General features: G+C 44.0%; 1 protein-coding gene across 1 annotated transcript in view; it reads left to right on the plus strand.

Annotated features, from left to right (window-relative positions):
* The window catches only part of KLHL6 (kelch like family member 6), a 55106-nt gene that overhangs the window by 13932 nt on the left and 27033 nt on the right, over positions 1–14141 (plus strand). The window contains exon 2 of the mRNA XM_080655614.1: positions 8489–8654. Within this exon, the coding sequence (XP_080511740.1) occupies positions 8489–8654 (166 nt within the window). The remainder of the gene's footprint in view (positions 1–8488; positions 8655–14141) is intronic.

Here is a 14141-nt window from a genome sequence, read left to right on the forward strand (position 1 = left end):
AAACTGGTTTAAGAATTAAAACAATTATTTGCTCACCTAATTTAAATGTCCAGGAGTATTGGTTTCAGGCCTAATTGGATCCTTGTACTCAAATAATGTCACCAGGACTCAGTTTGTCTCTTCATATCTTGACTCTACTTTCCTCTGTGTTGATATCTCTCCCAGGGAGGGTCCTCACACATGGAGGCAGGAAGAGATTCAGCAGCTCTAGACTTTTATTTCTCCCAGCTCAGCGATTCCAGTGGGAAGAGACCTTCTCTTTCCCAATAATTCCAGAGAAAGTTCTAAAATTGGCCTCACTTGGACCAGCTTTTTCCTGTGCCAAAACATGACTCAATCACTTTGGCTTGGGAGGCATAATATGTGACTTGGACCATGCTCATCCATGGTCTAAGAAATGGGGCCAGCTCCATCTAAACTCCCCAGACTGATATTGGAGGAGGGATACTTCCCAAAGGAAAATCTGAGTGCTCCTACTAAACAATGAGGAAAAATGTTGGGCAGGCAAAACAAGAGGTGCCCATTTATCTTTGTGGCTGAATCATTGTGGAATCCTAACCACAAGCTTTGTTGTGATTGATGTTCTATCCTAGGCTTGCAGGATAGAACAAGCCCTGCTTTCTCTCATAAACTTGGATGGGCTGAGTTACATGGCATGCTGAAGCTTCAGCAATGGGCCAGTGGGTGAGAGGGACTCTGGTTCTAGAGAAACATGGCTAGAGTTCTGGTCCCCACAGGTGCATGAGCAGTGTCCTTAAAGGATGGTGAAGTTGGGCAAGGAGTTTGGCAGAAGGCAGTTCTTTGGAGGTCTAATGGTGTTTAGAGTCAGATGGGGGCAGCTCTGGAGTTCCAGCTCCTCTCTCAGTTTGGAGCAAAGACTCAGCCAGCAGCAGGGGTTCAAGGAGCTGCCTCCAGACCCTGGAGAGAGATGGCAGAGTGCTGTTAGTCATGTCTCTGGTGTATGAAAGAGAGATGGCCATGAACCCTTAAATGCTTTTCTGAAGGCACCCTCCAAGGGTGTGGAATTTGCATGTGCACAGGCAGTAAGAACAGAGAATTGCACATTATTACTAATAAGGCTTTGGCATGTCATCCTGTTTCAGAACTAGCTCTAATGAACTATGTTACTTGAATATAAGCTGCAGGGGTTCTGTTTATGCAGCCAAACTAGAGAAAGACTTAAGAGGCCAGGACAAGGTCTGCTTCCATCTGAACCCCTTTGCTCCCCGCTCCCTACAATTTGTGATGCAGCCCTAGGCCTGGTGAAATTTTAGGAGTGAATCTCAGAAGACAAAAGGGACAATCCACAGGGAGGCAGGGCTTTCAAGGGCATGTCTGTTCCCTGTCCGTTGTTCCCTTGAACCTGGACCTTTGTCTAATTCCCTCATTCTCAGGGTGAGCCAAGGGGCCCTTGTGTTGGGAAGTGAGGTGATCTCTCTGTAGGGCAATGGTTCTTAAATTTTGGTTTGCAAACAAATTATGAGTGGGGTTTTGGTGAGCTTAATAAAATTCATAGTCCTAGCTTTCAGATTAGAGGTGCTGAGATCATAGACAATGATGTCAATCCATGGTAGGTCACCCTTGCATCTGCTGACTCCTTGCTTTCTTTGCAGTGAAAACCCTTTTGATCCGTTTTTCACATTAGGTTTATATCCAATAATCCTTTCTTAACGATAGTGTTCATTAAGCAGCACATTAATTAAAAAATTTTAACCATTTGTATACATAAGGACACATATTCTTAAGTAGAATTTGTCTCAGTTTGCAAACAATGGTACAGCCACTCCAACCCAGGATATGTCCCTGATGCAGAGGAGTTATTTCCCCTGGGATGGTAAAGGGCTTGGAAGAAGAACAGAGCAGGGGGCAACGCGGGTGGAGCCAGTCTAGGAATGAGATAGTGGGGGTGGTGGAGGTGGGTATTGGTTTTTAGGACTGTGGTGGGGTTAGAGGTACAGGAGGCAGAGAGTTCAGAGGCAGGTGTGGAGGCCTGGGGAGGGTGAGCCATAGGGCATTTGGGCTGGGTGAAAAATTCTGAACTGGTGACATTTAGGAACTGCAGGAGCATGGAGAGCTCATCAAAGTTGTAAGTGGAATGTTCCAGTGTGGGCGTGTCTTCTTCAAGATCCAGGCCTTGGACCTGAGGGTATGATGCAAGTTCTCTGTGGGGGTGGAGAGCACAGAAGGCAGGCCCCCTCAGTCTCATCCTTCAAAGGGTGTTTGCTCATTTTTGGAGGTGCAGATTCCTGGCACAATCAAACACCGGGGGCTAGGAAAGACAAGTTCATTCATTTAATCATTCATTTTTTTAAAAAAAAGATTTTTATTGATTTCAGAGAGGAAGGGAGAGGAAGAGAGAGATAGAAACATCAATGATGAGAGAGAATAATTGATCGGCTGCCTACGGCACGCCCCATACTGGCGATCGAGCTTGCAACGCCAGCACGTGCCCTTGACCGGAATCGAACCCGGGACCCTTCAGTCTGCAGGCTGATGCTCTATCCACTGAGCCAAACCAGCTAGGGCAGTGGTCAGCAAACTCATTAGTCAACAGAGCCAAATATCAACAGTACAACGATTGAATTTTCTTTTGAGAGCCAAATTTTTTAAACTTAAACTTCTTCTAACGCCACTTCTTCAAAATAGACTCACCCAGGCCGTGGTATTTTGTGGAAGAGCCATACTCAAGGGGCCAATTCACTTATTAATTTATTTATTCAGTTATTCATTTTCCCCCTGAATATTTACTGAATTTCTACTAGGTTACAGGCACTGTTCTAACCCTAGGGATACAGTAGTGAGCATGGCACCCATGTCTTCACTCAGCTTACATTCTACTGGGAGACAATAATTAAACTAGTTAACAAACAGATATGTAATATAACTTCAAGTTATGACAAAGTTATGAAGAAAAGCAAAAGAGATAAAGATGTTAGGGAGTGACTCTTTAGATGGGGTCAGTGTCAGTGAGGGCTACTCTGAGGAGGTGATATCTGGATGAGATAAGAAGTGAGGCCTGCAGAGGTCAGAGGGGAGTGTGACCCAGGCAGTGTTTGGGGCCCTGGGATGGCCCTGGGGCCATGGCTGTTGTGGGAGATAAGCTCACTCACCCAAGCTCTATTTTGGGGTCCGAGCTGACTCAAGTATTGGGCAACTGGCTTCCTACTACAAGACTGTTTCTACTGTAAAATGAGGATTTTAATAGCTACCTCTGTTTTACAAGAGTCTCATGATAATTGGTCATTGTCTGGCTAGAAAGTATTTTTATTGCACAAATTTTTTATTTATATCCTGTATAAGCTAAGGGGAAAATGGTCAGCAACTAACTCAGCTGTGTTCTCAGAGAGCAAAGCTTGGTCTGGTTCACTCAGTGCTGAAACTCGGTTGACCCCTAAAGATGACCTTGAACTCCTGCTGATTTTCTTGGTTTCATGCCCTGTTGAGCTCCAGACGAAGAGCCCAGAGTCCTAGGTTCTGACCCCCATTTTATTGCTGACAACCTATAATGTCTTGGGCAATTTACGTAACTTCTACCTCAGTCTATCACCTATAAAATGGGTGTAATATTCAAAGAAAATAATGTTGTTTGCCCTACAAAGTGCTATAAACGTAAATGTAAAAGATTATTGTTATTAAAGGGAAACTTAGGGGTGGCCCACCTTACCCAGGTTATGCACATTTCATGGGGTCCCAACTTTGCCCAAGTGTTTCCATGGATCTCCTGGGAGAGCAGCAGAGGCCACAGAGTTTGGTCCATGAGAAATACATAAATTTTTCCTTAGTTTGGCCTTATCTATGTTCGGCCTGATGCTTGTGGCCCAGGAGAATGTATTTAAGTGGCAGAAAATCAGTGAAAAAGTCTCAGAGGAGAGCAGAGAAATGCTCCTTGGGAGCTAGAGCAGGCAAGAGAGGGACTATTTTTAGGGCACTTCCTTCCTCTCTCTTCTAGGAACATCTATTGAGATTCTATGTGCCTGACACCAAGCTTATGTTTCTAGACCAGTTTGTGTGCAGCCTGTACCAAACTCTACTCTGGATGGGTGGTGGGCAGCAGTGCAATGACTGACACCCACTTACTGGCCTGGACTTGGGCATCGAGGGCTGTAAGCCAGAATGTGATTGACCCACCTACCCCAAGAATCCCTCACCAGCCTGCCAAGAATCCTCTCATCTGGTCCAAAATGCTTTCCCTTAGTGAGTGTTGGTTACTTTGTGTACATTATCTTACTTATTCTTTCTAACAAGTCTCTGGCATAGGGACTATTTGTAACCACTAGAGGCCCGGTGCACGAAATTCGTGCATGGGGGGGGGGTGTCCCTCAGCCCAGCCTGCACCCTCTCCAATCTGGGACCCCTCGAGGGATGTCCGACTGCCTGTTTAGGCCCGATCCCACCCTAAACGGGCAGTCGGACATCCCTCTCACAATCCAGGACTGCTGGCTCCCAACTGCTCACCTGCCTGCCTTCCTGATTGCCCCTAAACCACTTTTGCCTGCCAGCCTGATCACCCCCTAACCACTCCCCTTCCAGCCTGATTGATGTCTAACTGCTCCCCTGCCAGCCTGTTTGCCCCCAACTTCCCTCCTCTCCTGGCCTGGTCACCCCTAACTGCCCTCCCCTGCAGGCTTGATCACCCCCAACTGCCCTCCCTTGCATGCCTGGTCCCTCCCAACTGTCCTCCCCTGCTGGCCATCTTGTGGTGGCCATCTTGTGTCCACATGGGGGCAGGATCTTTGACCACATGGGGGCAGCCATCTTGTGTGTTGGAGTGATGGTCAATCTGCATATTACTCTTTTACTAGATAGGATAGAGGCCTGGTGCATGGGTGGTGGCCAGCTGGTTTGCCCTGAAGGGTGTCCAGTTGTAGAGGTGTTCTCTCTTTTCCGCGTCCAGCACGGAAAAGGAACAGGTCTGGTTCCTGAGTGGAGGAGCTGGGGATTAAGAAATAAAAGAAAGAAAGAGACCAGATAGAAAGATAGAAACAAAGCTGGGAGCCAGGTGGGACGCCATCCTCTCTGATGGAGAGGCAGGGACCCCGGAGCCCACGCAGCACATTTATTTTATACCCCCAAATACCAGGAAGTATCACCAAAACTTAGGATCAAAGGAGCTTATTTGCATTCTTGAATAGGCCCTAGTATTCCTGGTGCTTGCCTGGATTTACATATCAAAGCCCGCTCCCTGGCACCTGGACAAAGGTAAAAAGTCAGTACTAATAACGCCCCCCACCTTCTTGGGGAGGGCGTAACCTAGACGCAGCTCTGCCAGTCGCCTCGGGCTCAGCTGACAACAACTTAAAGAAATGCCCATGTGCCTTCCCAGGCAGCCCTCTACATCCAGTATCAGGGTGGGGGTTTCCTTGGGGTATGGGGCGGCCTGGGCGAGGGGCCTGTGGTGGTTTGCAGGCCAGCCACGCCCCTGGGCGACCCAAGCGGAGGCCCTGGTATCTGGGATTTATTTATCTCCTACAATTGAAACTTTGTAGCCTGGAGCGGAGCCAAGCCTTCTGCTCCCTCCGTGGCGGCAGCCATTTCTGTTGGGATTTATTTACCTTCTATAATTGAAACTTTGTAGCCTTATGCAGAGGCCTGGGCCAGCCAGGGTGTGTGGAAAGCTTGGCTTCCTCCATCGCTGGGGAAACCCAAGCCTCCCTCCTTTTCTCTCGGTGGCTGCAGCCATCTTGGTTTGGGTTAATTTGCATACTCACTCCTGACTGGCTAGTGGTCATGGCTAGTGGGCGTGGCTTGTGGGTGTAGCAGAGTGATGGTTAATTTGCATAGTACTCTTTTATTAGATAGGATGTCACAGAGGAGGAAACTGAGGTTGGCTCACTTGTACAAAGTCGCACAGTGAGTTAGCATTAGAGCCTGGACCAGACCACAGCCCCCTCTCCACCTGCTAACAGCCACTACTGCAGTCTTCTCTCCACCCTCCCAAGGCTCCCAGAGCCCCTTTGCTTGTGCACATGAACACTCAGCCACTGAAAACCAGAAGTGCTGAGAATTTACCTCCTCAATTGAGACTGCCAGCAGGTGCTGGTATAGCACAGTTCATCCAGCTTCTCTGCCTCTTGTTGGAACAGCTCTGGAGAGTATTCTTCAGTGGTTCCCTGCAGAATAAAATGACTTTCTAGCCCAGCTGGTGTGGCTCAGTAGTTGAGTGTCAACCCATGAACCAAGAGGTCCCCAGTTCGATTCTCAGTCAGGGCACATGCGCAGGTTTCAGGCTCAATCTGTAATTGGGGGGAAGGGGGACTTGTAGGAAGCAGCTGATCGACACCTCTCTCATTGATGTTTCTATCTCTCTATCCCTCTCCCTTCCTCTCTCTCTAAAATCAATAAAAACATATTAAAAAATAAGATGACTTTCTATACAACGTTTGTCTTGCTTGTTCTCCTCCTCTCCCCAGTCCTACTCCCCTCATGCCCCTAAAACATCACTAGTTCACAAAGGTTGGCTCCTGGGGGACCCAGTTAGGTATGGGCTGAGCTGGGGCAAAATATTATTTAGTGACTGAGTCCAAGAGAGAATTCAGAAGCTGGGTCTGGGTGACAGCCAGATCAAGAGTCCAGATGACCCCAGTAATTGTGTCACATGGGAAAGGCTTCCTTTAAGAGCCCTTCAGAGTGCAAGGCACTGAATTAGATAATTTTCATATCTACCTCATTTAATATTAAAACATCGCCCTATTAGACTTTTCCAGTTTTCATTGAATTTTTTGAGATTATACAGATTCAATGAAATTCAACTTTCACTAATCTTAAAACCACATTCTAGGTGAAGTAGCATTTCTAAATTTCACCTTGGTGGGACTCTGGCAATATGTTGCCTCAGTGATAAGACCCTTCATTTGACCTCATCATCACTGCCCACCCTTTCCTGTTAAATGTCCTGTTTCTCACATATTCATGTACATGGCACTCATGTGGGTGACACTCACTTTGCCCTCTGACATGATTGCAGATCTGGGTGTCTCAACCCTAGAGTTCATGATTGATGCTCTATAGCTGCACCATCTAATACTGTAGCCACTAGTCACATGTGGCCACTAAGCATTTGTATCATGGCTGGTCTGAATTGAGATGTATTATAAATATAAAATATACAGGAAGGATTTTGAAGACTTAATATGAAAAAAAAAGAATGTAAATTATCTCATTAATAATTTAAAAATATTTATTGCATGTTGAAATGATAATATTTGAGGTATATTAAATAAAGGATATTAAAATTAATGTTACTTCTTTTTACTTTAAAAAATAAAATTACTGGAAAATTTAAAATGGCACATATGGTTCTCATTATGTTTCTATTGGGCTGTGCTGCTCTACAAACTCAAATAGAGGAGGCTTGGGGAGTGAGCTTGTCCAATGCCTCTGGGGAAGACAGGCTGAGCTGGGAAGGAATTGTGTGGTTGCTTTGATGGCAGGGTTCTTTATGGAATCAGGAGGCAGCAAGGTAAGTCCTACGTGACATCACTTTAAAAGGTGTCTGCTTCTGTAGACAGCTCTGTGCCCCTCTGGCCAAGAGGATTTATGGCTGAAGAGAGTGGCCATCGGTCCAAATGACATCACTGCACCTCTGGTTCCAGGCTGGGGTTTGTTAACATTTCAGAATTCACATCTGCTCTTTTTTTCATATGATCATATTCTGTGAGGAGAAAGAGGAAAGGAAAGCCCTAGCTGCTTTGGCTCAGTGGATAGAGCATCCGCCTGCGGACCAAAGGGTCCTTGGTTCGATTCCCATCAAGGGCACGTACCTCGGTTGTAGGCTCCTCCCTGGCCCGGGCCCTGGTCGGGGCTCGTGCAGGAAGCAACCAACCAATGTGTTTCTCTCACATCAATGTTTCTCTTTGTCTTCCACTCTCTCTAAAAATCAATGGAAAAATCCTTGGGTGAAGATTAACAAAAAAATAAAAAATAATAAAAGGGGGGAAAAGAAAGAAAGAGGGAAGGAAAGAGAGAAGAGGAGGGAGGAGAGAAGGGTAGGGGATTATTATTGATAAGGATGGAGGAAGAAGGACAGAGGGAACCCGAGGGAGAAGATCTCATTAACTAAAATAAAAGGTTCAAAAGTAGGCTAGTCAAGTAATTTGAGCTGATGAGTGATTTCCAGTTTTGGGATGCACATTCCATCACCAGGGCTCCACTTTGGGACCTTTCCATTTCAGTGATGTGGCTGGAAGATAGTGGTACCTGTTCTCATAACTTAGAGGCTAGGAGTCCAAGATCATGGTGCCAGCCAGCATGGTCTGTTTCTGTGAAGACTCCCATCCAGGCTTATGGATGCCCACTGTGTGCTCACATGGCAGAGAGAGAGTTTTGGTCTCTCTTCCTCTTTTGATAATGACACCAATCCTATTAGATTAGGATCCCATCCGCATGACTTTGTTTATCTGTTCCAGGGGCAGACAGGTCTGAAGGGGGTCTTTAAAGTCCTGGAACCAAGGGTCACAGTGGGACTCACATTCTCATGTCCCTCCTTCAGGGCCATGTTCTGCAATGACTTAAAGGAAAAGTATGAGAAGAGGATCATTATCAAAGGAGTTGATGCTGAGACCATGCACACTCTCCTGGACTACACCTACACCAGCAAGGCACTGATCACCAAGCAGAACGTCCAGCGGGTCCTGGAAGCTGCTAACCTCTTCCAGGTGAGTGAACAAACAGGCTCAGTGCTCTCTTCTGCATGGTTCCCCAGAGACCTGCCTGGACTGGCTCCCAGGCCTGTACCTGGGACACACACGCATAATTAGCTGGGCCTGTGCTTACTTGAAAGTCAGAAGATGCTTCTTTGGTGAGATGAGGCAGTGACTCCTTAATGCGATGAAACCAAGGTGCCTAATACCTACACTTGGTTCCTGACTCCAGGATCAATGACTATAATTTACAGAAGCCCAGTTGGAGCCAGGGCCTGAAGTCACCAGTTCATATACTTAACTTCTAAGCCTTAGCACAACTTTTTGTGTGGGGAAAGTAAGGCAAATTGCGGATAATAAGACAAGTCTAGGATTTGAGCCCTGGGCTCTCTGAGTCCATAGGCCAACATGCTTGCCACCAAACCATGCAGCCTCTTGAGGAGGGGTGTGTAGATTCTGGGGAAAGCAGAACCTTGACTGGTCAGCACTTTGTGGTGGGTGTGAAAGAAGAGCACCTCTCATGAGGGGTATAAAAGAAGATGAGATAGAGAACCCTTAGAATTAAGTTTCATTGTTGGCATTTGGCTATGTTTGTTTCAATCCATTTGGCTATGTTTGTTTCTATGTTTAATTCATAGAATAATTAGATCTATAGATGATGTCAATTGTATCCACAATTATCACAGGGTTCCTATCCCCAGGTAACCAACTTTGCCTAGGTCTAAGATTACACTTTGAACTTGGTTCCATTGGATTACAGCAGAGTTCATCTCACTGAAGATGATTTTTTTTCTTTTTTCTTTTTTTAGAGCCTCACCCAAGGATATTTTTCCATTGATTTTTAGAGGGAATGGAAGAGAGAGGGAAAGACAGAGAGAAACATTGATGTGAGAGAAACACGTTGCTTGGTTGCTTCCTGCACCCAGGGCCTGGGCAGGGGAGGAGCCTGCAACCGTGGTACATGCCCTTGACTGGAATCAAACCCGGGACCCTTTGGCCCGCAGGTCGACGCTCTATCCACTGAGCCAAACCGGCTAGGGCTGAAGATGATTTTTATGATAAATCCAGGGACAGGCCAGGTCAGATCTTGTCCATGGTTTGGGACTTTAGGTGGTGACATCCTTTTGGATCATCACTAGGTCAGCAATTGAGAGGAACAGAAAACAAAGTCTGGGAAGGGAAGGAATGAGGAGTCCAGGGTCAAGAACATGGGTAGTGGAATTATCTTGGCTGAGGCTGGGAACTGTGCAGGGTTTATGAAACCAGCAAGGAAGAAAGAGGGGAAAGAGGGAGCAAAATCAGCCACGAAACAGCACTGATGAATTCTGAGGAATGGCTTGCTGCAGTGCAGCCAATTTTATTGTCTCATTTACCTCAGAGAACTTTAAAGATACAGAGAAAAATACTTCCAACAAGTATTTTTGGAGATACCTCACCTGGTGGTATCTCCAAGTTAGTTACTACCCACACCCCCAGTCCCTCACCTGCTCTCTGTCCTTACCTGCTTACACACCCAGGCTTCTGATTGTTAGGAAAACACCTCTCGTTATGTGGAGGAGGAGTTCAGCAACTTGATGCTCAGTACCCTCACCTCATCGCCTCCACCCAGCACTCCAACAATCTGACTGGGGGGAAAGTTCCTCCCATGTCATGAAGAGGCCTCTATCTAGTACAGCTTTTATGCTCTTTCTGAGCCTTCTATTAAAAGGTAGCACATGCCCCCGCTGCAGCACCTCCCCGCAAATGGCCAAGAACCTTGAGCAGAATCACCCCATTCACCATTATTCAATCCAGCCACAGCTGCCATTGCCATCTTCATGCTAACCTCCTTTCCTAGGGCCCAGAGAGGATTGCTGACATCTAAAGATGGACAGGTAACACTGACAATAATATAGTAATAGCATTCATGGCTTCAAGTATAGCATCTGACACCAAAATAGATGCTCAATGAATACAAATTTTTGACCACTTACTATGTGCCGTGAGTGACAAAGTTGGGGCTAGTAACCACACCCCCTGGTTTCCCACTGGTTGAAGGGAGTTCCTGTATGATGATAGGCTAAGGAGATAGATTTTACTTTATTTTAAAATGCAGTTTTTAATAATCTTAAATTGCAATAACATTAAAATTCATTTCAGAAAAATCAGAAATGCATACAAACAAAAGGAATGTAAAATTACCTACAATCCCCTCCTATTTTGAGACAATATAGCAGCTTGCTTGCTTAGGTCTCCAACTTTTATCTTAGAGGGTATATCAATTTTCTGTTATGTTGCTACCATAACAAATTACCACAAACTGGGTGCCTTAAAACAATAGAAATTTATTCTCTCACAATTCTGGAGGCCAGACGTTCAAAATCAAAGGGTCAGCAGGGCTATCCTCCTTTTGGAGACTCTAGAGGAAGAATCTGTTCTTTGCCTCTTCCAGTTTCTGCTGGCTGCTGGCATCCCTTCATTGTGGCCACACCACTCTAATCTCTGCATTCATGGTCCCATTGCCTTCCCCTCTTCTGTGTGTCTTCTCTTTTGTGTGTCTGTATTTTATAAAGACACACGTGATTGCATTTAGAAGCCACCAGATAAGCTCCTCCTAAGTTCTTCAACTTAATCATACTATTTTGTCATATAAGGCAATATTTATAGGTTTTGGGGATTATGACATGCACATATCTTTTTTGAGGGGGCACCATCCAACCACAAGAGAGGGTTTCTTCAAATATCCTTTTGATGATTTGATCCTTGGCTGTTCATCTTTAAGATTGAAGCCTTAACATGCTTTGTGGTTTGAAGCTCAGTGCACATGAAGAAGGATGGGACGATAGAAGACTAAAGAGTTTTACCAGGGTTATCAGGTGACCTGCCAGTTTTTTAAATTGGAGATCACTAAATGTCAATATCTGTTGGACTGTTCCTAGGATTGTTCATTTTCCCCAGATAAGGATCTTCATTCTCCTGCCTAGGCGATAAATGATAGCTACATGTGTTCTTGACTGGGTGTGTAAGTGTGGCTGTATGTGCAAATCTTTACTTAACCTCCTTATGTTAAGTCATGTTTCTGTATTCCTGAGTCTAGAACCTCTCTGATGTGGTTTTTCCTGAGGATAAGTCTTCTTGTCCAGGGGGAGTGAGAGTGGGAGTTGTTAGGTGAGGAGAAAAACCAGGAGGCTTAACTTCTTAAACTGACATCATTTTATCAGCCCCCACCTACCCTTTCTGGCTCCTTGGGTCTTTAATATTCCTGCTTTTTTGGGTTCTGAGGGACAAATTGGTTCCTCTATAGGTCCTCTCAGCAAAGTCACTCACCAGTCTTCATAGTTTGTGGTTTGGGGTTACTGTGTCTACTGGTTTCATTGAGGATGGAGTTTATGCTTCTGTTTCTTGTTCTCCTTTCAGTTTTGGATAGTTTTTCAAGAAGCTATGAGAACTCTTTAGATAGTAAACACTTTAATCTTTCATAATAACATTGCAAATATTTCCCATTGGTCATTTAACTCATAATTTTAGTTATAGCTTTTTATGTAGAAAAGTTTAAAACTGGTGTTGAGTTGAACCTATTGATCATTTACTTGATGATTTGTGCCATTGGTGTGCATGTTTAAAAAGATCTTTCCCTTGCCAAAACCGGTTTGGCTCAGTGGATAGAGCGTCAGCCTGCGGACTGAAAGGTCCCAGGTTCGATTCCGGTCAAGGGCACGTAACTTGGTTGTGGGCATATCCCCAGTGGGAGGTGTGCAGGAGGCAGCTGATCGATGTTTCTCTCTCATCGATGTTTCTAACTCTCTATCCCTCTTCCTTCCTCTCTGTAAAAAATCAATAAAATATATTAAAAAAAAAAAGAAAAAAAAAAAAGATCTTTCCCGTTGTGTGATTATATACTTAATCACTTATAATTTCATTTAGTTTTGTTTCATTTACAGCTTTGATATTTAAATCTTTTATATATCTGGAAATTATTTCGGTATAAAGTTGTTTTTTTCTTCTTTGTCTTCTTCCTCTTCTTTTCATTTTCTCCCAAGTGGTGAGCTTCAGTGGAGAGTTTAGATTTAATGAGCAAGGTGGGAGAGGAGGTCAGAGACAAATGAGAGAGAGGGCAAGCTCTGTTTATTGTTGATTCCCCTTTTCTGGTAATCCTTCCCCTCAGATCTTTCCAAATCTTGTTCACTTTTCAGGCAAAAAAAAAAAAATGATAAATTTCTCTCTGCGGCCATTTTCCTATAAGTGTTAATTTTTATGAAAATACAAGAAGAGTGCTGTGGGCTTCTGGATATCTAGTTAACCCACTTTCTGATTTCTCTTGCTTCTAGACTTTGCTTTGAAGTCTCAGCCATAGAAAACTGGGAATATTTTCATACTTGAAGGTACCATAAGGGATAGAAGTTCCTAGGTTGTTGAAATGACTTTGTGGTTTTAAAAATTTATTAATTTTTGGATGGATAAAACATATCTCTGTTCCAGATTCAGAAACACAAAAGGGGAGACAGTGAAACATTTCTTTGCTGTTTGCAGTCTCACTGTCCTTTTTATTCCACGCACATACCAGTGTATATGTGCGGATCACTCTCACTCATGGCCTCCATTTTTGAAATACAAATGTTAGCAGACTATATACGTGGTTTTGCATCTTGGTTTTTTTTTTTTTCTTTCTTTCTTTTTTTGGCTTCACAGTATATTTTGGAGATTGTTACAGGTCAGTATGTATAGAGCTGCCTGTTCTTGCAATGGCTGTATAATGCTGGTGGGGTCTCTTTAGACATGAAATATACTATTATCTATAATGGTTTCTTATAAGACAGAGTGGCAGAGTGGAAAGAACATGGGCTTTGATGATAAGAACCTGGGTTTAAATTCCTATTTAGTCACTTATTTGCTGTGTGGCTGTGGACAAGTTACTTAGATTTTTTAAGCCTCTTTTTCTCATTTGTAAAATTAGGATGATAAGAATAGCTGCCTTACCAGGGAGAGTTATTATGAGGATTAAATGAGGTGATATTTGTAAAGTACCTGATATGTAATAGATATTAAATAGAGGTTTCTTCCCATCATGTGTGTTACTTTTACCTTATTTTGGACAGTTTTTTTTTTTTATTTTGTTTTTTTGCCTTGGATAAAATAAGCTGACACTGAACTATGGAAACATTTCCCGAAACCATCCCTAGATCTTTTTTTTTTTTCCTGAATTAGGATGATAAGAAACCATTATTTAAAGTTTTATTTTATCACATTCATCTGATACATGAATAGTACAATGAACTGGACTGTGCTGTAGTTTCAGTAACTCAGAATTACAGATAGAGAAAAGTGTGTTAGAGTTGGCATTTTATCTTGTCATTTTAGAACATCCACCGAAGCTGAAATCAATGGGAGTCCAATTATCTTGGTGTTCTTCACCCATCCAGTAGTAAAGGTTTCTTAACTTTCATACCTTTATTTTTTTAATATATTTTATTGATTTTTTTACAGAGAGGAAGGAAGAGGGATAGAGAGTTAGAAATATCGATG

Source organism: Plecotus auritus (assembly GCF_963455305.1).
Source record: "Plecotus auritus genome assembly, chromosome: 2".
Lineage (NCBI taxonomy): Eukaryota > Metazoa > Chordata > Mammalia > Chiroptera > Vespertilionidae > Plecotus > Plecotus auritus.